The 23,157-nt window shown below is 36.5% G+C and overlaps 1 protein-coding gene across 1 annotated transcript in view; it reads right to left on the bottom strand.

The window, feature by feature from the left end:
• Positions 1-23,157, bottom strand: part of SLIT2 (slit homolog 2 (Drosophila)) — an 85,667-nt gene that overhangs the window by 52,010 nt on the left and 10,500 nt on the right. The window contains exons 3-7 of the mRNA XM_009875399.1: positions 13,762-13,833; positions 9,787-9,858; positions 6,895-7,058; positions 6,192-6,203; positions 4,594-4,732 (exon numbers count right to left, since the gene is read on the bottom strand). Of these exons, the coding sequence (XP_009873701.1) occupies positions 4,594-4,732; positions 6,192-6,203; positions 6,895-7,058; positions 9,787-9,858; positions 13,762-13,833 (459 nt within the window). The remainder of the gene's footprint in view (positions 1-4,593; positions 4,733-6,191; positions 6,204-6,894; positions 7,059-9,786; positions 9,859-13,761; positions 13,834-23,157) is intronic.

Here is a 23,157-nt window from a genome sequence, read left to right as displayed (position 1 = left end):
TCCCTACAAAGTTTACAATACAGACATTAAAATAATAGGGCTATGGGAAATTTTTTAAACTTCCCAAAAGGTTTCCTGCAGGTCACTGACTGATGGTACGAAATCTTGCCATTTGACCCAGAGGAAAAGGTTTTTAATTTTGCACCTTTTAAATTCTGTGCTTCCTGCAGAATACTTAGGTATCTGAAAATAAAAGCTTAAGTATTCTCATTTAGCTTTGTGTGAGATTATTTATATAGTAAACATGAGAATTATTTTGCAGAAAGTGTGTAACTGGCACAGATACAATTATACTAATTCAATAATGATTAAGAATTACATTTACTGAGATGCTAAATACTTAATTTTTCTCTGAGCTTTATCACACCAGAAGGGAAAAACAAGGACTCCACAGGCTTTCTTCTCCTTCCATTTTCACTGCTATGTGGAGATAAGCAGTGCTGTTACCAAAGGCATCTTCCCAAGAGGCACTTGGCAGACAATGTGTTGACTTCACGCAAGAGAATTGTGAGTTTCAGCCAGCTGACTTCTGTGTCAACCGAGAAGTCTGACGGAGCAGTATGACAACACCCTCTCAGCAACACCCTGATGCTCGCCGGTAAATCCAGCTGTGCTGGAAATGGCATTGGGAGCTGGCTTCTGCCTCCTCCTGCACCAACCATCACAGAGTGCCTGCTGGTTCCTCAACCACTTCAGCTTCCAGTGCAAACTCATTTTTCTCAGTGGTTTAGGCTATTACAGCGAACTCAGAGGCAAGGAGGCTGCAGTGCGGCGCAAGCACAGTCTCTTTGCCAGCTCTGCTACAGAAGCTGTAGCCACCAGCAGAAAAGATAGTTCCTACTGTCTTAAAATGTCATCCCAGAACAGTTATCCAGCAGTACTACTGCTGGGCAATGCAGACTCATGACAACAGCACTGAACTCTAAAGAGAAAACCTTTTCTTTTACATTTCCTGGAAGCAGTAACACAAAGCTTCAATGTGCAAAATTTTACTCCATTGAAACTGCCAATGTTCAGTCCTAAAGAAATGAAGTATTTCCATTTAAAGGACATTATTTAGATAGGTTTATGTGAAAAAAAGCGCTTTGAATTGTCAACATGGAATCTGTTCTAAATCTACAGTTTAATTACATACACCAGGAGGGCAGAGAATAACAATACTACTAACCCTACTTAGATTTTCTGCAGCACTGTCATAGATGGACTGAACGTAGAGAATACAAAGTATTTTCACACAGAAACAGATCATTTTATCTAAAGGAAGCCTGTGTTGGGTAAAGAGAAAGAAATCATAGGGTACTGAGGAGTTGAATGAGGTCAGGCTTCCCAGTGAGGGAAAAGGTGGAATAAATGGATAGAGAATATGGCAAAACATCACAAAACTACGAGCATGTGTTGGAGGCAAACTTCATAAGAACCTAGAAAAAAAGAATGAGATTATGGACTTTAAAAAACTAAATATGGATAGTATTCTTACTAAGAGTAACTTGCTATATACATAAGAACAAAGAAATAAAAGGCAGAAATGAACAAAATAATGAAATCTCACAAAAATAATTTCTCAAATTTTAAGCAACTCTGTAAAGGAGGGCTGGCAATAGAGTTTTATGTCAGCCTCACAGGAAAAGTTTATTCACACAAAAGCAAAGACAAAAGATAAGAAAAATGTAATGACGAGAGGGTTTTGTGGACCATGAAGCTGTCTGAAGCATAACATGACAAGCTGGATTCTGCAAACACAGCCTACAAACAAGTGAAAATATTGTAGGGCAGAGAAACTTGTTGAGAGTAAGGGAATCTGAAGTATGTTCAGAAAATTAGACGACAAAGCTCAGTTGAAAATGTAGAAAAAGATTGACAAATCCTAAAAACTACTGAAAAGACTGGACAATACCCAGCATATGGAAAAAAAAAAATTTCTTGTGTTCTGTGCAAGAATCTGGTGATGCTGATATGACAAAAAACCAGTGAATAGTAATTTGGCTTTTAAAGCCTGTACATCCTTCAGAAATCAACAGAGAACCAGCTCATTTCTCTTGCCCTTTCTCCCTGAGAACAGGGGAGCTTCTGCCAAAGCATGAGCTTAAAATGGTGATTAAGATAACAAAGCCATGCATGTAAGAACTGTGTAATAGTGGTGGAAATACAGTGTTCACGACTCCCCCCTTCTGCCTTGTGTTCAGAAGCTCCTCAGCATTCTCAGTGCTACTGTGGTAGTATTTCTTCAAATGTTTACTGTCAGCCACCCTTCTGGCATATTGACAACATTATCACATAAGCAAAAAGTGAAAAAACAGATTATTTCATGGGATACAATCATTCTTTCTGATCCAATCTCAAGGGGTTTCCATAAGCAACAGTTGAAAATACTTTAAAAATGAAGCTTTAAAACACTTTTTATTGTATGATAACAACATAGGCATGTCACAATTTTTCTGCATGTTGAGGTTAGTTAAAAGCAGAAAGGATTGAAGTCTTTCATAAAGCAGCTTTAAAAACTAACATGCAACTGGATTCAATGCTCAGAAATGTCTGTAGATAGAATAATAGGATTATCCCTATGAGCTTCTGGCTGCTGAAAAAAACTGTAAGAGGTAAGAAAAAAGTTCTAGGACTCTATACAGATAGTTCAATGGAAAGCATGCTGCAACGTGTACTGGCAGTTAAAGCAAGCGAATATTAGGTTGCTAAAGACAAAGGAAAGAAAACTAAAACTCCATTGATATAAAATGATGCTTCGGTCAGAGAAGAGATAAATGAGGGTTGCATGCAAAACAGAGGATGGCAGGCCAAATTATGAACCTGAATGCATTTCCCCAGCCTCTACAATGACAAATGAAAATCACTGAAATTTAAAGAGACTGTATTTTAAAGTGGAAGGTTTTCAGCCCAACCCTCTCCCCCAGAATTTATTAGCTTAAAATAACACGAAGATTAAGAACACAGGAGGGCATAAAACAGATTGGATGCTACTAAGAAAAGCTTTTTTTCCTGAATGCTGTGCAAAATGTCAAGTTTCACAAAAAAGAAAAACCCAACACACATTTCGAGCAAGCTAAACATTTGTCCTGTTGGTGTTTTACTTCTGAAGTTGTATATTGCTGTTTCCAAAACATTCTTCAGGGGCAACTGATGTGGGCCACTGGCTGGGGTGGAGTGCTCGTTTGAAGTCTTACAGACGTCACTCACTCCATTAATGGCAGTAACTTTTTATCTCCATAAACCACTCATTCTTTGACCTCTTCTGTCTCTCTCATTCTCTTCAATGCTAAGACGACAAATATTTCGGCCACCCTTGACAATCATAAAAGAACTATCACTAAGTGTCGTCTTCTCAATCAGTATAGTGTAAATCTTTCCCCATATAACCCTTAAAATATGCTTATTGAAATTTCCAATCCTTTTCAACCTATTGACAAGGAAATAGCAAAGATAATGTAATCCTCATCAAATACTCACAAGATCCTCTACTCTAATTCTTCCACTCAGTTTATCCCTCAGTTTCACAGCCTTTCATATATCTTATTTTATTCCCTTCTTTTCATATACATTTTTCTCCTTACCTTCCACTTAACTGTAATATTTTTTTTCTCACTGTATGGCAAGTGCAGCCTAATATAGGCTCAAATCATATCTCAATCCTCCTGTCTGCTTTACTCAAAATCTAAGTCAATCATGGAACGTGTTTTGTTGTCGCACTGCCATTCACTGGTATGCATCTATTCAACACAAAATAATAACAAAGTTTGAGTTTCTAGCATTCCATCGCTTCTTGTACCAGCATTTGATTAATTGTATGTTCGGATGTCTTGCACCATGAATGGTCTTGTTTACTACGGGCAAAGCAAAAGCTGCAAGCAAAACAAAACAAGGAATTCCTTCACCCCATGGGCAGGCAGGTGTTCAGCCATCTCTAGGAAAGCAGGGATCCATCATGTGTAATGGTGACTTGGGAAGACAAATGCCATCACTCCAAATGTCACCCCGCTTCCTTCTTCTTCCCCCAGCTCTTATTGCTGAGCACGACGTTACACGCGATGGAATATCCCTTGGGTCAGTTGGGGTCAACTGTTTCAGCTGTGTCCCCTCACAGCTTCTTGCGCATCCTCAGCCTCCTCGCTGGTGGGGTGGCGAGGAGAAAAGGCCTTGACTCTGTGTAAGCACTGCTCAGCAGTAACTAAAACATCCCTGTGTTAGCAACTTCAGCACAAATCCAAAACCATACCACCTACCATGAAGAAAATTAACCCTATCCCAGCCAAAACCAGCAACCGGGCTTATAGCCTGCCGTGGATGACTTGCAAAAAAGCCGCTCACTTTGCAGAAAAGAAAGTATTCCTGAAATTTTTTTAAACCAACTCAAAATGCAGCGAGTAGTACATACAAAACTAATTCATAAGAGAACATAAAGGTCTTAAATCTTTTCATATATCTGCATATTCCTTACATATATACATATATATATATGAGTTTCAAGGTGTATTCTAAAATTTTTACCCAATATAATGCATGAATCTATAAAAGTAGCAAAAACTGATGCATGGGAAGAAACTGTTTTCTGCAAGTTCATTGAAAAAAAGTCAGATTACGCACATTTCAGTAATGGTTTCTGGAAGGTTTGTTGGGATCTCAGTAAGGCCTTTCCCACGACAGTCCACAATGTTGTTACTACAGGTGCATGCAGCAGGGCAATGCAAGACACTGCAGGACGGAGCCATGAAGGATTGGTGGCCTGCAAAGGAAAAGAGTTTCTCCTAAAATCACACAATACTGTCAAGCAGTAGTCCAGTTCACCTTGACATTAAAACATCACATTTTATACCTCTTTGAAAAACTTAACACAGAACTTCTAAAACAAACATTGTAGCCTTTCAATAGTTTCAAACTGCATTCATTTAAATATCCAGTTAACAGCAACCTGTCTATACAATGCTGCAGGATGAAAGACAAATGCTCAGCTACAGTGCTAGCTTTTACATCACCTTCCAACTTCTCTAGCAACTTACATTCAAAACCATCTTGGCAAAGAAGAGTAAGGGTGATCCATTTTTCAGTTATTTTTTCATTTATTCCATGGTGTTGAAACCTAATTATGGATTTATTTGGTTTTCAGAATTTTGTTGTATTAAAAAAGCAGGTCAACAGAAATGAATGAACTGAAGATGTCCTGCTAGTTATATTCTGCTCTGTAGGTACTTATTTGAGTATAGTCCTTCAGTTATATATCACAATGCACTCATTCTTGTATCGATTTAAGGATAAAGAAATGCTGTTTTGTAATGATACAGAAAGCACAAAAGGAAGAGAAAGGCAAGAAGCCCTCTTCTTTACGAAGGTAAAAAAAACTCTAGAGACTTTTGAAATTTACAGGGGAAAAAAATCTTCACTATGAAACCAAAACTTAATTTAATATCTCTCTCGCTATATTTAATGGCATATATTAACATAGGAAGGGTAGACTGATAACATAAGTTGGAGGCAGTGCTATTCCTGCTTAAAACTTCACGTAACAACTGCTCAAATTTTAATAACTGAAAAGGTTATTTTTTTGAGATAGTAGTTTGAAATAAAACAATGTGATGTCACATTTACGCACGTGTTGTGAAAGTATCAACAGCTGCCAAAACTAATAACATACTACTCTTTTTATGCTAACATACATGAAATATTTTACCTGCCTTTATTAAACAAAAACACAGTGATCCAGGGAGAAAACAGGGTTATTCCCCTTCCTCAAAATCAGCATTATAATGACCAAAATATAAAACTGCTCTCGACATGGGCTCTGCAGCCATACCACTTACAAATAAGATATATGAAGCGATCTTGTTAGGAGTTCTTTCAAGTGTACATAAAGACAGAATTAATGGCAAGAATAATTTTAGCATTTGCCATCAGTACTTTACACTTTGATGTCAGAGGCTGTTAAATAAGGAGAAAGCATTGTGTTTTCCATAAAAACTCTTTTAAAAGCACAGATCTGTGCAAATTTTGGCCTATTTTGCAACAGGCTTCCTGGGGTCTGCAGAAAATCAACCAGTAGAAATAACCTGCTCAATCACTGAAAAGACAGATAGTTAAATTACATCTGGTTTGCAATTTTTTTGAGGAAACTTGAAACAGTAGACAAAGTTTACAGAAAATTGTCAATTGTAGTGTAAAAATATTTCAGTAAAAAAATATAAACTTGCCTTCTTCCTCATCTAGAAGATATGAATAAAGAAGAAAAAAATGGAATAGAGAAAATGTGATTAGTAACGAACTGTTAGTCATTTCATTATTTCATATCAGAAAATAGTCTCATGCACTAAAGCATACCAATAACATTCAGAAAGTTACTTAGGGATTCAGAATATTGTAACTGCAGAATATAGCAACAAAAAGCAACAATCTGAAAAGTTAAAAAAGAGTAATTCCTTGTAACTAAAGGCTTTACGTTCTCGGTCAGTGCACTTTTTATTTCATTTTCTGCATCTCTTTGATAATTATACTTTTAGAAAGCTATATAATGTGAATGAAGCATTTACACAAGACTTATAAAGACAGAACCACTCCTCCCTCCACCCCCCCCAGGAAGAAACAGCGATAAAAATGAGTTTATTTTTTAATAAGCATTAACGCTTGGATTACGGAAAAGCTAGCAAAAGTCGACATGCAGCATGAGACATCATAGAATCACAGAATCATAGAATGTCCTAGGCTGGAAGGGACCTTAGAGATCATTTAATCCAACCTCCCTGTCATGGGCAGGGACGCCTCTCAACTAGATCAGGCAACGCATGGGGACTGAATGGGGATCAAACCCACAACCTTGGTGTTATCAGCACCACGCTCGCATCGCCGTCGAGCTCTCGGTGCTTTACACCAGGACTTGGCAAGCAAGGATTCCCTTACCGCTGCAGACAAACTCTCGTTTTTGGACCTCGGCAACGTTGTGTCCCCGGAGGTGAGACGGCCCCATGCACTGCGTGTAGAGGCCAACTCGCGGCCGCTGCCGCAGCCAGTCGGAGAGCCAGGCCAGGTGGCAATCACAGTAGAGATTGTTGGAGTGAAGACGACTGCATGGAAAGAAACATGTCAATATCTTCAAATTAGGAAGAACAAATGAAAAAGTAACCAATTTTCCCAGTGCCCCCCCTTCAATAAGCAATCGTGTCAATTTATTAATAAACATTGTTAATGAGGAATCATTTTTTCCCATCTTTTGTTGCAAGTCTGAGGGTTAAATGCTAATAAACAAAACTATACAAGCAGCAAAATTACTTTTTATTTGTGGTCTAATTAATTGGAAGAGAAAAGAAGGCTTCATAATAAAGTAACCTATCTGTAGTTTCTATTCTCTTGTCTAAATGAAAGAAGTAAATATACAAGAGCTTGAAAGCTGCTGTGGGACTCTTTAGTCCAGATCTGTACAAATAGTGAATAAGACAAAAATGTCTCAAGTAAATTGTGCTATAGTGATAATATACTATCAGAAAAAAGACTTAATAGAAGATTTGCTTTCCAATTAGATATATCCATAGGTCTGGCTATTATTAGTCTCTATAGAAACAGCCTGCAAAATCCCTTTAACAGGTCATATTCATTTTCTGCTGAACAAGACAGAGTAATAACAATATAAACCACCTTCTTTCACATCCCCTTTCTGATTTCCTCTCTTTTTGTTTAATCACAGAAAGGGGGATTAGCTGCTTTTGGATCCTAGAGATCTACGTTCTAAGCAATGCCTGAAATTAAAAGACCAAATGGCAGCAAACAATGGAATTAAGTAAGTCGCCTTTCTGTTGGCAGGGTCCAACACAAGACCATGGCTCCTTGCCAAGTGGCAAAAAGCACTTTGCCATTGATAAAATACCAGACAAATGTATTCGCTAAATTAGGTAAATTACTTTTCTCTGGCTCTTACATTTTCACAAACTACAGACAAGGATGTCCACAGCTATAAATCAAATCCTTTCTCAGAACCATTCATAACAAAGTAATGCCATTTTAGTCCTTTTTAGCTGATGTGCTGAATCCTAACTACATAACCGGAAAGGAAGTGCAAGACTTTAGACAAGGGGTCTAATTAATCCATTAAAAAAAACCCCTGTAAAGCAGCATGAAATGTGTAACCAACATAAGCAAACGATTTAACAAACTCACTTTCCCCGCCCCAAATAACTAGAAATTAAAGGCAATGTATCTTCCTGTACTAATTCTTGGGTGGGTGCTCTGCAAATATAGCTCCCAGTACAGCACGCTCAACCAGTACAATCTGTAGCCAGCTGTAGGCAAGAATACCATTGCAAATCAGAACTAATGCCACTGAAATCAATATGGTTATACAAGCATGTTCTGACTGCAAATGGGATGTTAGAGCTAAGATCTAGGACTCTGTGTCCATTGTGTTTTGTTTCTAAAATACATTTTGAAAAGAAGACATACTCTACCAAAAAAGTGTAAATGTTTCTAATTTGATTCACTGTAATTTGGGGTTCAGACTATGAATCATCTTTGAAGGTCTGCAAGAGGTAAAGGCATTCATGATTTCAAATCTCAGACCCAAAAGAATGGAATGAAATTCTATTCTCAAAACATAACCGAGGCCACCCAAAGCCCATGGTCAGCTCTGTTTAAGTACTATTGTATTTCCCCAAGAAGAATAGTTACTACTCTGTTATGAAATCAGCAGAACTACTCATCTGTGTGAAGTTTCCTCAGTTATGAATGGTATATTATCTTGAGTAAATCAGCCCTACTGACTTCAGAAGAGTTGTGCAACCCAACGTGCATAAAAGAAAACGGACAGGCTCTTTGTAAAAGTAGTTCTTTAACAGTAAGAGCTTCTCATAAACTCTGACAGAAACATCCCCACTTCCCTGGAAAAAATCTGTTTGAAACAGATTCTTAGGACTAAGCCTTGTTACATTCTGGTTTTGCCACTCAATACAATATACACTTATTCTTACTTCAGTATAAACATACAAAAGAAATAACCCCAAACAGCATCACTTGCACACACACTCTTTTCACTGTGTTTTGTTTTAGAAGCCTGAAGTGTTCTGTGAAAGTCATAACCTCTAAAAATGGGGACCTTATTGTAAATGCTGACACAACGTTAATTATAATAGCACCACCGGATGATGCTGTAATTTTATGTTACAAAGAATGTTGGAGAGCCAGTTTAGTTTAATTAGGTCTGCTAGCAGTACAGTAATAAAAGCATAAAGATTTCTCATTTATCACATCTGACAGCCAATCAAAGACTCTTCCATGTTCCTAAATGAAATGTGACCCATTCAATAGCTCAAAGTAAAACAAATTTTTGACTTTCAAAAAACATCAATTTCTTTCTCTATACAGCTGTAACATATAAAAGAGAATCCCCTCCTCCTCGTCTTCATCTTTTGTGTTAGAAGGTGAAGTTTTTCTGGGACTGAATACAGCACTATGGAAAACTCATCTGGGAAACAGCCAAGAAACCATTTTCATGGACTTAGTCATCTCACATCCTAAAAAAGCTGATGAAAAAGGATGCAACCACTTATTTATCTCTTGAGCCCCAAGAATCAGCTCTGGGGTCACTTGTTAGCTTTACCTTTCAAAATTAGCTGCCATATGCACACACACACACACACGCACACACACACAGATTTCACACTTGTTAACCTCCTGATACCTCAACAGCTTTTAAATTGAGCTTACACTTTCTTTTCCTCTATATGCATTTATAGACCAGGGACAAAACTTGATAGAGATAAAAACATTATACTGGATTGGTAAAAATTCGGTGGGACTACTTACAATGTTCTGAGTTTGGGCATATGGTTGAAACTTGCCACAGACAGTCGAGTGATGTTGTTATTGTTGAGAGTGCTGTGGGTCAAGAAGGAGCATATTAACATGTTACAGTTGGGTGACATTTATTTGACTTTTCTGAAAAGGCAAAGCTTATGGAAATCAGAGTGTACTGTTTTCAGGGACAAGTATCAGGAGAAAACCAACATGCTCTTGGATATACTTTTCCTCACTGTTCAATCCCTGGTAAAACACCATGGTTTAAACATTTCACGAATAATCATAAGTAATTCGAGGTCCCAGGAAACTACAATTCACTCAAATGGAGCTTCCACCAATATTGAGAACATCTACAGCATTCAAGCTAAGCTTGTCATCCTGATGTAAAAAAGAGAGTTCTTGGAAAATAATGCTTTGATTCTAGGACTCCATTTTCTTTTTCTAGCTTTTGAGAGTTTGTATTTTTTGACAGAACATACATGGACAAGATCTGCTTGTTCTTCCAAGAATTTTAGGAAAAGATTAACTCTGCGTTGCAATTAGGTTTTATACAGAACAGAGTTGTTATAGATGATTCAAGCTGCATGAATGATAGAGGAGATTCTGCAGGAATTTTAATACTTTAGCAAACTAATAATTTAAACTTTAGGCAAGGTGCCTGAACTTGAGAGAGGAACTAGGAACAAATCTTCGCCAAGTGTTAGCTAGCACAGACTCATCATATTTGGCAAGTGTACTTTGCAAAGATAATGAAAATTTATGAACAATCCTGCAGTTAAACATTGTCTTTAGGCAACAAATAAAATGCAAACAAGCTTGACTCCAGAACAAGGAAGTGAGCAACAGAATTTACAGTTTTGACTTCAGAGATTACTCATGTGAACAGAATGGAGAATGCGTTCTGGGATTTTAAACACATAATTACAGCACTAATAAATAATTATTCCCAGTGACCAAACCTTTTTTCCTTTTGAAAGAAAGAGCGTGTTACTATTTCTTTACTTTTTTTAAAAAAAAAAAATCCCACAGTGTAATTTGCGTGCATTTTGAATATTTTGATTTGATAAATACTCTCCGATCCTGAAACACAGAAGGCTAAATTCACAGCACTCCGAACAGGAGCAGACTATACACCTCCACATTAACCAAGCAATTCATTACTGGCGCAATGTGCTGTGCTTTACCTTTGTGTGCTTACTTATTCCATGTAAAAAAGCTAAATGTTTTCTTCACTGCTCATAAGGGATCTCCCCTGTGCATTCTTAGGGCTACATAAACAAAGAGGAGAATAATCACAAGAAGAAGTGAAAGGGAGAACCATGGCCCTTTTTCAAAACAGAACAAGAATGAAAGAACAAAAAATGGCCAAGTAGGAATATCCGCAAAAGGTGTCTTAATGAATAAATGACAAGCAGTAAATCTTAGCAGGATTTTCTTACCATGCTCACATGGTAAACGATAGCTCCAGTAGTTCTTCCTGCATAACTTCTTACAAGGTTTTAAAATTCTCTTTTTAAATGGAGGGAATGGAAATCAGTATGTATTTCCATAGCTGTTAGCTATTTAGAGAAGGTATATCTACAAATGTTTTAATTTTCAGATGTTTGATGTTTGCCTTGCTATTATGTATTCATGAGCTACCAATTCATTTTTTGCAAGCATACAGAAAAATATCAGGAATAGACATAAGGGATACATAAGGAATTAAATAATTTTCATAACTATTTCCATCTAATGATGAAAACTCTTGATTTCATTACAGAGATGTAATTTAAAAAAAATGGCTCAATACTTCTACTTAAGTGTTACACACTATTGCAAGTGTGATGACTGAAAGACTTTTTTTCATTTCTTAGATACTACAGTTTTTTTAATACAAGAACACTACATATTTTCCCATAAGCTGTTTCCCAAGTAGAATAGATTTTCTCTTCAAAACAAAAAATAAAGAGAAAAAGCAAAAAAAAATAAATCATAGAAATTCACAGAGAGGATTATACCTATAATATCTTTCATTTTTCAGAACTGTCCACATTCCAGGTAGATTCTGTATCTCTAACACTAACAGCATCTAAGATTCTGCAATTATTTAACCAATATACAAGACTTGATACTTTGGTAAACATTTTGAACTGTCACTAAACAGGATTACAAACTATTTAAAAGCTTTATCATACACCTGTATTTGAAGTAATATACACATTCTGTGCTTAAATAGAATAACTCCAAATGAAAATAAAATGCATAGTCTTATTTGCTACTCAGTGCATATACAGCATGGTCTGATCTACGTATCAGTCATTCTTAAAGCATTACTGGAAAGGAAGATGAATTAGATAGAAAATCTTCAGCATTGTTTGAAATACTTGTCTCAATTTTTAAAAAAACTTAATGTTTACATCATTGCTTATCGCATAGCATATTCAAGATAGTGAACACTTAGTTGTATATTAGAACAATGCTAATACTCTACATGTATTCACAATATTCTAACTAGCTACTTTTCAGCAGACTATTTTTTCCTGTTTTGCATTCATTGAAATCAATGTAAAAATTTTACCAGACTTCAGCTAGCAAGGATGACCTTTTCAGAATGCTAAAACCAGCAAGTATTATAAAATGCAGAAAAGATTTATTTTTAAATATACATCTAACACTTTCACTTGTAAAGAAAGGCTTGCATTAAAAACATAACTAGATTAGACCATCACTGCAAAAGTTATTCTGTTATATGATTTCTTAACATAAAAATCTCACAAAATGTCAGATTTACTCACAGAAAACCAACAATTCATCAACTTCACAATTAGATCTAAAATTGAACCACTAGTGCATTTCACATGGCTTTTTACCAGAAAGCTAATATGCTTGTTAATCTACAATTACAAAGTAAAAAAAAAAAATCAAAAAAAGAATCAAATTTAGCTGTCAGATTCATTCACTCCTAAGTATGGCCAACTAATGCTTAATAATAGAAAACTTTTACCACCAGCAGCTCACGTATTCTTTAGTTTCTTGGAGATACACATACTATCTCCCAAAGAAGCTTCTTCACTTCAGAATCTTAAAAAAACCTCTACAACCAAAAATACCTCCCACACCCCACTCAAGTTGTGATTCACAAAGTGTGATTCAAACCAACATGAAGTAACTCCCTGATACACAAAGTCTTTGACTTCTCTTAATGTAGAAACCCCAGATAAAATGTGACATTTTGACTGACAGAGCAAATATTTCAGGAATGTGTCCTGTACCTCAGATTGTTTGGGAACCGAGGCACTTTGTGCATTACAATAACTATTTTTAAGGTTAGGGGTCACTGATGATAATTTTGTTACCTTTAACATCACTGATGGCCACTTTGAGACAGTGAAAAAAAGTATGCAAAAAGAGTATAGTAATACTAATCTGTAGTGACAAAAAAAGGCATTTTCCCACACATCTATGTTCATACACATAAAATTCAAAATGTTTTAAAAAATAAGCAGTTAACATGGACGTACTTAGCATACAACAGTAGAAAAGTGCCTCCCTGAAAACATCCAGATTGTCAAATATATATATATATCATATATTGTTCCTTAAACAGAGCCTGAAAGATCCAACTGATGTCCGAGTATACAACAAAGGCAGTCCTGAAAATGTTCAGCACTTCAACAGTGATGGATAATTTACAAATTAATTAGATTCATTAACACTGCCCCCGCTACTTGAAAAGGAAATACATTATTTTCTTACGGTATCTGTCATCTGCTCTTTTTTTTTTTAAAAAAAAATGTGTGTGTGTTTAATGGCTGTCTTGCAGAGTAAAGGCACACCTCTGCCTCTCCACATCTTGTTAGTGTTTCATAGCACATCGCGGTGGATTATTTTAAGACATCTTTTCACTAGACCATCCTGACACCAGGCTGCAGCTCGCAGATAAGCTTTCCACAGACGCGGAGCTCCCGCTGCACGTAAAGAGATACAAGGGATACTTACAGCACTTCCAGGTCGCGCAGAGCCCGGAATGCCCCGTCTTCAATACAGCTGATCTGGTTGTAATCCAGCTGCCTGTTAAACAGATTAGGGAGGCATTTGTAAGGGAGAGGAGCGCAGGGCGCGGAGCAGGCCCTCCGCAGGGGCTGCCGGAGCTAGGCCATGCCATCCACCCCCTGCCCTCCCCAAAACGGGGACCGGCACACGCAGCGAGGGGGGCCCGGGGCTGCCGCCACACCGACACCCCTTCTTCTTCTGATCTGCCTGCGCCCTCGCCGAGCCGCCCTGGGAAAGCTCCAGTAAATAATAACTGTGCCTTATATTAAATGCCAAAGGAATGCAATTTCATTACATCAAGAAAAGCTATCCATTAAAAGCTCTCAGCGTCATCTTGCTGAAACAATTTCATTAAGGTAAAGGACGGTAAATCACTTAATGTCACACGCATCCCCTCGGTGACCTAACAGAATCCATTTATCAGAGCAGCCCAGCTGCATGTTAATGCCACCTGCCGCGGTGGGGACCGGCCAGAGACACCACTTTTCGAGGTCTCTTCGCGTGCGTGCACGCCTGGGCCAGGCAGGAGGAGTGGGGGTGTCGGGGGGGGATGCAGAATAATTACCTTCTAGAACATTTCTGCATGTAGAAATAATAGTGCCCAAGGTATTTACATACTTGCTTTACTTATCTCCTTTAATTCTGCTCCAAATGAAACTAGTTTTCCTGCTGTAACCTTCAGTATGCGGTTTTTCTACATACTTTGTGCTCTCTGCAATTATGTTCAGATGGGATGTGGTAACAGAGCACTCGAACTGTGGACATAAAACTCAAAAATGCATCCCTTACATTATTAACCTTTAAGAATTAAGTTAGGAAAAAATTACATTTGATTCTCTGAATGTACCTTTTTAATTCAAAACGTTGATACAGTACAAACTGCCCAATTTAAAAAGTCTGCTGAAATTAACAACCAGGCAAGTACAGAATCACAGTGTTTCTGCTAATAAAAGCTTTTCCTACAAATACTGCCACACATTTCAGGGCACGACTTGCAAAGCCAAGACAATACAACCTCACTTTAAACAACCAGAATATCTTCTCCAAGCTGGTAACTTGTCCTTGTCAGATAATATATATGAGTAAACGTGTGTGAACAATACTAAGAAAATGAACAAAATACAAATGAACTCTGCCCTTCTGTCTTTAATTATGTATTAGCTAGCAGGGCTAATGAGGCTTTTACTAAAGCATTTTCCATGATTCTTCTGAATCTATAACATTTTACTTTATTAATAAATCATCACACCCACTGTTGAATGTAACGTATCAACTTTTACAAAGTTATTCTGGTTTCATCTGTATTTTTCATTTGAATTACTGCTACACAGGAATAAAATATTGTCATAACTGTAACAGTGTCTGTGTTTCTGTGTATTGAAAACTGAATGCAAACTATCATTTCCTGAATATGATCTTTAATCATTTTGGTGCAATGTTAGAGCACCAGTGCTGCAGTACTGGAATATTTAATCCTACTTTCTCAGGCTCCTTCAACTTTTAATAACGAATTTCATTTAACAATTAAGTTAATAGCCTTTTTATTTTAAAGAGGTAAAATATATACATAGTAAAATTCTCTAACCTCTTGAACAATTTATCAAAGCTATTTAAATTAGTACAATGGCATGAAATGTTACCCTTGACACAATACAAAAGAGAAATTGTTTCCAGACAAATTGGAAAAATCTTTTAATGCCATCAAATTTGCCTAATGCAGTCTGCAGGTTAATCTGTAAAAGGGTGAGCTGTATGTTTGCCCATATCTTATTATCCTTAGCTGTCAATGTATAAATCAGTGCTGACACAGCTTCTTCTAAATCATCCATAATATACACAAAGGAAAATCTTGTAACAGTAGAGAGAGAACTTGAGCAAATCTCATCCTACACAAACTGAAAGGCAGATTTCTTCCACTAGACTGGCAGTAGTTGTGGTGCACCTAAAAAACTTCTGGACTTCTTCCTTTAATGAGCCACCATGACCACTACTTTAGTGAAGGGTGAGTTATTTTCATTCAGATCTTCTTATGAGAAAAATTACTTTGTTTGCACTGCAGTAATTAGTTGGTTTCACTTTGCGGGGAGGGAATTTTGTGAGTGGAGAGGAGAAATATTTCCTAGTTTTATAAATTAGTGTCTTTGAAAGATACTACTGACTTTATGTTTTAGATGTTCTTCCATCAGTTACGACCGTGGTATAAATGATCAGACACACACTATGAAGAGCAATTGGCATGATATATATTTTTTAAGCTATGAAAGGTATACGACTTTGAAGACTGTGTACCTGCCTTGAACAGCAGTTTATGGTATTTGTGTCAAGGTAAAGATATCCACTGCATATATAATCCAAACAGAGTATTACACTGTATTTCAGAGCCAGTATATCATTAACTTAGGATGTTCCTCTAACAGATATAATACTGAAGCAGTCTGAATTATTTTGGGTATGAATGGTTCCTAACAGCAAATTGGGTGACTTAAGACATAAGCAAGAATAGTAGAGAAAAAAGCACATACTTTTCTAATTTTAAGTTATGCTTTATCATTTGGTTTTAGTACAATTTGGTTTTAGCATAATCACAAATAAAAATCTACTATGCTATAATAAAACTAAATAAAACTTAATAAAAATATTAAGCTATTGACCATATCAATAATCCTAACTGCATTTTAGGAAGTTTTTTATTTTTTGCTTGGTGTTTTTGGTTTTTGTTTTGTGGTTTTTTTTTTCCACCAAGTGTTTCTTTTCTTCTTTTCAAATTATTACAACACTCAAAGAACAGAAGCAGATTAGACATGTACCGGCAGCTCTGGTCCATCCTCATCCTTCCTCTCTCCCCATGAACTCTTAATCATGTTCCCTCCTGCCCAATTTCCATGTTGGGTCTTTACATGTGGGATCTCTCCATCTCTCACTATTCCTTTCTGCCTCCCCTCTCACAAAAAGGCTGATTTTCTTTTGCAGTGCCATTGCTGTGAAGCTCATAAAATGCGAAACAACAGCTGTCATATGCAAAATCTTTCTGTTATCACAGAAAAAACTATAGGTTCTGTACCCATATCTGCAACATTACCTGGGTATTCTATATACTTACTATTCTACTGCTATTTAAAACAGTAATGTTTATGTGAGTTCAGAAGTAAGAAATAAATAAAAAGCATTCAACTAATATGTCTGCTTTAAAATGTTTTTTTATTTATTGCTTTTGCTGATAAATCTTACACTGTGGAAACATGTTGGCAACTTATATTTTCTTCCCTTTTAGCATATCTTTTCTACCAAATAATGCTAAACAAATATCTAAAAAAACCCTCTTGGTATCTCACAAGAAGAGCATTTAATGACTAAGAGAAGATGTTGCACATGTTTGAAAGCTACCACCTTTATACAGAAAAAATCTGTTATCTGACTCTGACAGAGAAAACCTTTACTCCTTTCTACGGGCAGTGTTGAAAGTTTGGAGAATTTCAGTCAGTCTGTCTGCTTTACTCTCCTGTTCTTCACAGCTTGGCGACACTTTGTGCTCCCAAGCAAGAGAGGTACCATACAGCTTTACCTTCTCCTCCTTTATTCAGAAATTATTACATCCTCCTTGTGTATCAATTTAATGGTAAACTTTGTTTAAGAAGTTATCAGAAAGTCAGAACCCTTTCTAGATCCCTGCGGTAGCTTTCTCCCCAGTAAAATATTTAGAAAATGCTTCTAGTTTTAGCACATTGTGTGCTGGAATTTTATATCACTAAAATTTTTCCTTGGAAAAAAACAGAGTACATGGTATTTATTACGGCAATACAATTTTTGGAAACAGTCACTGTTTTTAACGTCTCCTTGTATCTTTTACAACAGAACTGAGTTATGTTTCCTATTTCTCAATTCCGTTCTCACTTTCAACAAGAATCAATAATTTCAGAGGTTTTAGTTGAGAAAGATGTAACAAAACCAGAATTTATTCTAAGTTTTTATCAAACTTGAGAGAACTGCCTGTTTCCCATGACTATTGCAATTTATTGAGACTATTCTTTCATTGGGAAGTCAAGTGTGATTGTTTTTCTACTTATCATTTATCTTGCTAATGTTGTTCATTTTGTTATTCACTAGATTTTCTCTGTAAATATTTTGAATGTTTTTTTCTCTAATATACATAATAAAGCAAATGATCAACGTTTTCATTTTATCCCCAAATTAGAAAGCAAGACTTGTAATACTTCCAAGTAAGGCATACTTGCTGAATAAAATGGATGGGAAGGGAGAATAGATCTATTGTCCAAATTGCTTCACTTCCTCAAAAATTGTCTAGTGCTCTACTTCGCTAAACCCACAAATGTCTTCTAGGAGCAAAATAAAACAAAATAATATAACCAAAATGAAAGAGAAGATCGCCATGAAAAGGAGGATAAACACATTATGAACAATCTCTAAATTTTGAGATGCAGATACTATCACAGTATGACTTCCCAGAAATAATCCAATTCAGCAATTTGAAGGCGAACAGGATCAAGACTATTATAATGTAGGGAGTGAATATATTCCTATTCTAGCCTAGAAGCCATATTATTAAGCACATATCCCATGTAAGTTCTATTTGAGTTGTTTATTTAAATACTAATCAGAAAATCTGTATCTGTATAGAACCATTTCTACTTAGTAACTCTACATACCAAAAAAGTCCTGCAACATCACCATGACGCCTTACTTAGTAAAGCAGAGGCAGTCTCTCTTTCCAAAGTTGTGTTGATACAAAAGGGCCTACAGGCTCCCGAGACTCCAACTAGTTCTTACATGAGACTTCAACATTGAACGTCTTCCCACAACAGATTATCAACTCAGTTCAAAAAAATCTTCGAGCCTAATTTGTTTTCTATTATCACAGGTAATGGGACACTGTGCAAACGACAGCAACATTTGATACTTTTTCTAGTAAAAACATAGGCCATATTTTTGAGTAAATTCTAACACCATGTGAAAATTTGTTTAGGTATTGCCGCTTGATTTAGGAGATGAAACTACACCTAAGTCAGCCGTCTAGGTTTTATTCACCTAATACCTATTGTCACTCAAATATATACCTATTTGTGATAGATTTTTAGATTCTATTTTAGGCTTTTCCTTGGTGCCAAAAAAAGAGTTCTCAGTTTGCATTCAGAGATTTCAGATTCGAATCTCATCTTCAAAGCCAAATACTCTGCTTGATTTAAAAATATAATTTAATTTAGCATTTCATAAATTAGGTGGTTGACAAAGATCAAACTGTTACAGTAAGCCAAATTTTTTGAAAGTAGTCTTTGACGAAAGTAACTTTAAAAACAGTATTGAACTGCCATTTATTTAAACAGTCAAAAAGGGGATGTTTTTTTCCCTCAAGACCGACCGACCTGTTTGGCAAAAAGAGTTTTAGGAGACACTAGAAAAAGTGTACCTATTCTTTTTCATTCTTTCAGAGCTATTCTTGACTTTAATAAAAATCTTAAGTATACACTGAATATATTTCACTAACATCCTGTGAAAATCCTTCTTGATGTATACCTGAAATGCTGGTGGCTGAACAGACTAGTAGTTGAACTAACATTCCAACTAAGAACAAGCATGAGAAATGTACCAATTCTAAATTATTAAAGCATTTCTTAGACATGTGCTGTATTTGGATCTCTACTTGTAGAGCCGAGTAGACAAATACACTTCCCATTGCAGTGGATTTTCCTGTACGGTCTGAGAAGAAATCAGTCAGCAGGATTCTGTGGTTTTCGCCTCCTAATAAAATTGAACTTCAAAAAGAAGGTCCGGTCATTGCAAACACAGGTAAATGCCTTTGTAATGCCTTTAGTGACAACGCCAGTTTTAAGTCTTTCACAATCAGCATAGAAGAGGCATCAGCACAATAAGAACTAATATTATCAAAGTTTTGGACAAAGGGTAATGTAATGGGAAGGATTTTGATTGGATGCTGGTATCTGTCTCTTTCCTCTCTCGCTTCTCTAATTCTCCCTTTTCCCAGTCCATTTAACCTGTGAATCTACTGTGTTGGTCAGCAGCTTTTATCCCTGAGGTGACAGCTACAGCGTCCCCCACTTGCTGGGAAAAGATGGAACCACACGGAGGCACAAAAGAGGAGAGCAGTCGAAAGGAAGGCTAGGCCGTGACAAGAAAATCAGGGCACGATATAGGAGATACGACAAAAATGTTCCTTGGCATTTTTGGTATCACTTGATGTTGTATATGTTTAGCATCACAATTCTGCCACAATGTTGATGTATTCCTTTCCATCCTATGCCAAATATGATTACATAGCAGAAGAGAATGTTGGAATCTTAGAAAACTCTACATACTTTCACGAGAACTGTTGAATTATAATTTCATCAAAATCATGAAACCAGGACCCAAAATCTACTCCTCAAAAACTGAGCATAGCATTATTGATCTCTCAGGGGTGTTTCACGTTTGTTTGCTTTTTAAGTCCAGATATTTTTCTTCCTAGTAATCAGATTCAAAAAATAAGCCATACAGACTTATTAATCTGAGCAGCTAAAGCATTTTCTTATCAACTTAAATACTAATAAAATTCCTGAGCTTGGGGAGATTTTAAACATCTTTCACATCCAGTGTGAGTACTGTATCACCAAGGAGAGCTATGAAACCGTCATTAACATAAATATTTTAAAAATTGTGTTTAATTCCCAATTTATATGATAATTTCTGTTTATGTTTAAAAAACAGCAGGTGCCACTGTGTTCTCTGAAGAAGCTAACTTCTTGGTGCATATTTTTCTCCCTGAACAAGTAGCAAGTTGGGAGCCACTTTCAGAATTATATTTGCAGAATTTGCACCCTAATTTCTGTCAAGTCTTAGATCAGGAGCTATGCTACAAGCAGATTATCCTTCAAGTCATTGCCCTTGAATGGGAAAATCAAGACTTTGAAAGAGATCGACTAGTGTTTACCCTACATTTGAACTGACAAAATACTGGATACTGGGCTTCCAGTCTGAAGAACCCGTGGAAAACTAAACTCTCCTCACTGATTTGAGGAGACTACTGGGCTATACTGGAGAGACTGAAGCCAGGTTGCTCTGTCTGGCACTTGTGAGATGACACCTGTGTACTGTATCAGCCTCCTCAGTAGAAGACAGACCCCGACATGCCGGGCTGATTTCAACCAGGGCCACCAAGATGGGAGGGCTGGAGCACGTGACATTCACGGACAGTCTGCAAGAACTCTGCTTGTTCAACTTTAAGAAGAGAGAGCAAAGAGGGGGAATCTTATCGCATCCTACAACTGCCTAAAGGGAGGTTACAGGCAGACTCTTCACAGTTATGAGAGGCAAGGAACAAGTTGGAAAATGGAAAATTCCAATAAGATAAAAAGTAGGTTTGTGGGGCCTGATGGATTTTCAGGTATTTGTTCTTTCTACTGTCAAGGTGTAACAGGTTGCTTGTGTTGTAAGTTCCCATAATGACTTGCCCATTTTGCTTGTATCTTCTGCAGAACCTATATTGTGAACATTCTTAAGAAGATGTCTGGAAAGAAATCACAATTTATGGAAACTAGACAGCGTCTTCTGAGATACTTCAGGAGGACTCTAGAGCTAACATATTAGCAGGAAATCAGAAGATCATAAGTGGTATCACTAACTTTGCAGGAAGCAATTTCCTTCAGATAATCTGAGTTAATACCTAATTCCCTTCACTCTGCAAAGACTAGAAGAACATATGATGTCTTCCAAAATATTCCAACTCTTGAATTGGATGGGGAAGTATTTAGGAAGAGTGAGAAGATGGTGAGTCTCCATAAAATATGTAATCAGGTCAAGTTCTGCAAGGTTTGTTAACTGCCTTTGAAACTTAGCTTACTAGAGCTACTGTATGAAATGCTTATCAGTCACTGCACTTTTAAAAAAAGTCTCTGTAATTCAAATTGAAACTAATTTAATGAATGTTGCTACCCAAAACAAAGCTTGAATTTGCAACATGTTCTAATACTGGTTTCTTTACTCTTTGTACTTTAACCTCTCTCTTCCATAACTTTGGTTAATGTCTTTAAGATTGTGTTCAACTATCAGGCAATTATAGAAGAAATGCTAAAATTAGAACAAATATTGAAGTCTGTTTATGACAGTTCTCCATGTACATAAACATATTTGGTTCCTGGACCTTAGGTTAATCACCCAATAGATGTTAAATTCCTTCATGGAATCATAGAATTATTCAGATTGAAAAAGTCCTTTAAGATCCTCAAATCTAACCATAAACCTAACACTGCCAAATCTATCACTAAACCACATCCCTAAAGATTTCACGTTAAGGGTTTTCATTTTTTTTTTCACTTCTTTTTCCCCTGGGATCATGAATAAATGAGGTACTTGCAGTATTTATGGCATTACAATAAACTGTATGCCACAGATATGATTTCGACTTTGTGGTAATGCTATGGCCTTTATTATTATTATTTTTTTTAATTATCTTTCAAAAGAGAAAGGCTCTAAAGTGTGGATCTACTGTTTTATGCAAGTTTTAGACATAATTCAGGAGCCTTACCTTGAAAATATACACCAACATATGAATATTATCTTGGCTAAGGTTAAGCATCCTGATTAGGCTTCTGACAGGAGCTATCTCACAATATATACTTACTACATTCTAAAACACTGCCCTGCCACTAGAAAATTCTCAATGATGCTGTTATTTTTACTACCAAAGCTGATTTCTGTAGCTCTATCCATTTTCAGACATAAGAGATCATGCAGAAAAATACAGCATTCTCCTTGTAGCCAAGCCTCTTTAAAACCATGAATAATGATGGAACTCATTCTGAATAGAATCTCATAAAAAATCAATTAAACAAAATAACGAAGTTATTCTGAGAAGTACTTTAAAGTTTTTGAATATAATAGATTTTTGACAATAACAGTTTTTCAACTGAGATGTGGTAGCATTTCACTGTGGGAAAGAACCATACCACAAACATGGTTAAATTAGAAAAAAACCCCAGAACACCAAAATTCTAAATATCTCTTGGGTATTCTGCCAAATCTTTGAAAAAATGTCCTCCTAACCCATTTGTGTGGATAAAGGGGAGTCCACCACAGAAGACAAAAACCTGATAGGCTTCCTCCTGTCCTGCTGGGGACACAACATCATGTTATCCCCTCCTCAATCAGAGCGCTCCATTTTCGAAGTAGCACAACTAGCTTTTAACACTGCTAACTTCAATTAATGAAAAATATTTCAACAGAAATTACACAAAAATCTCATACAGTGGCCTAGTACTTCCCTATTTTTATTGAAGTTACATAAGATAGTAATAATATTTTTTTCTTAGATGCATCACACTGGCAACTCCACAC

The sequence above is a fragment of the Apaloderma vittatum genome, unplaced genomic scaffold (assembly GCF_000703405.1).
Source record: "Apaloderma vittatum isolate BGI_N311 unplaced genomic scaffold, ASM70340v1 scaffold98, whole genome shotgun sequence".
Lineage (NCBI taxonomy): Eukaryota > Metazoa > Chordata > Aves > Trogoniformes > Trogonidae > Apaloderma > Apaloderma vittatum.
The sequence above is the reverse complement of the archived record's forward strand: the minus strand, read 5'-3'. Positions and strand labels throughout refer to the sequence as shown.